The sequence below is a fragment of the Odontomachus brunneus genome, unplaced genomic scaffold (assembly GCF_010583005.1).
Source record: "Odontomachus brunneus isolate Ranch 3 - 2012 unplaced genomic scaffold, Obru_v1 Obru_scaffold_270, whole genome shotgun sequence".
NCBI lineage: Eukaryota > Metazoa > Arthropoda > Insecta > Hymenoptera > Formicidae > Odontomachus > Odontomachus brunneus.
Genome location: NW_022639720.1, coordinates 59003 through 59932, shown reverse-complemented (window position 1 = coordinate 59932; position 930 = coordinate 59003). Strand labels below are relative to the sequence as shown.

The following is a 930-nucleotide window of genomic DNA, read 5'->3' as shown; positions in this document are numbered from 1 at the left end:
TATATATATATATATATATATATATATATATATATATATATAAGTATAAATTAATTATTATTTGTATATCACCGTAATTAACTCTAATTATTTGTACTTCCTCCTCTTCATCGGACTCCTCCATCTCAGTTACCCTTTCATTTGCAACCTCCATCTCCTTCTCTTCACCGCTATCGATGACGTTAATTACTTCTATATGTTCTGAAATCAAAAGATTAATTTTAATGGTTCCTTATAAAAAAATTAAAAATTTTATGTGAAATTATTGTGTGCTTTCTTACTATTATCCTCCTCTCTCTCATCAACAGTTTCAACGTCTATTTCCTCCTCTTTATCGGACTCCTCCATCTCAGCCTCCCTCTCATTTGCAACCTCCATTTCCTCCTCCTCTTCAGGCCTTACAGACATATCATACTAAGAAATACTGAAAAATTATTAGTGATTAAATATTATCAGTAATTCAGTAATTTTTTGGCCAGTACTTAATTTCTGGTGAATACTAATAATAAAATCACTGTTAAATATTGATAGTAATCAAATACCGAGAATTATTATGCAAAGGTGAAAAATGAGAAAATCATAATGTTTACAAAAATATACTTATATATCCTAATTTTCTCATGTCTTATAAACTACTAGATATCGAAGGTTGTCAACACATTCCAAACTTTCGTGAATCCTCCAGCGATAATTTCGATCCCAAGCGGTATACCACTGGTCACCCATCCATGTCCTGAACGTATTAAACTGTTGCTTAACCTGACGATCGAGCGCGCATGCGATGACTCTGATGACTCCAAAGATGTTCTTACAATTCATGCTTATATAATGTATCCTTATAGTGTTCACAGTATATTATAACATACCTGGCAAACACCAAATAATAGTTATATAATTTTTACTTGTTGTTTATTGGATAATTTGTTGATA

The 930-nt window shown here is 31.1% G+C and overlaps 1 protein-coding gene across 1 annotated transcript in view; it reads right to left on the bottom strand.

Moving 5' to 3' along the window:
* The window catches only part of LOC116853033 (pescadillo homolog), a 2976-nt gene extending 2568 nt beyond the window's left edge, over positions 1–408 (bottom strand). Inside the window, exons 1-2 of the mRNA XM_032833885.1 lie at positions 282–408; positions 98–201 (exon numbers count right to left, since the gene is read on the bottom strand). Of these exons, the coding sequence (XP_032689776.1) occupies positions 98–201; positions 282–408 (231 nt within the window). The remainder of the gene's footprint in view (positions 1–97; positions 202–281) is intronic.
* Between the last annotated feature and the right edge of the window lie 522 nt (positions 409–930).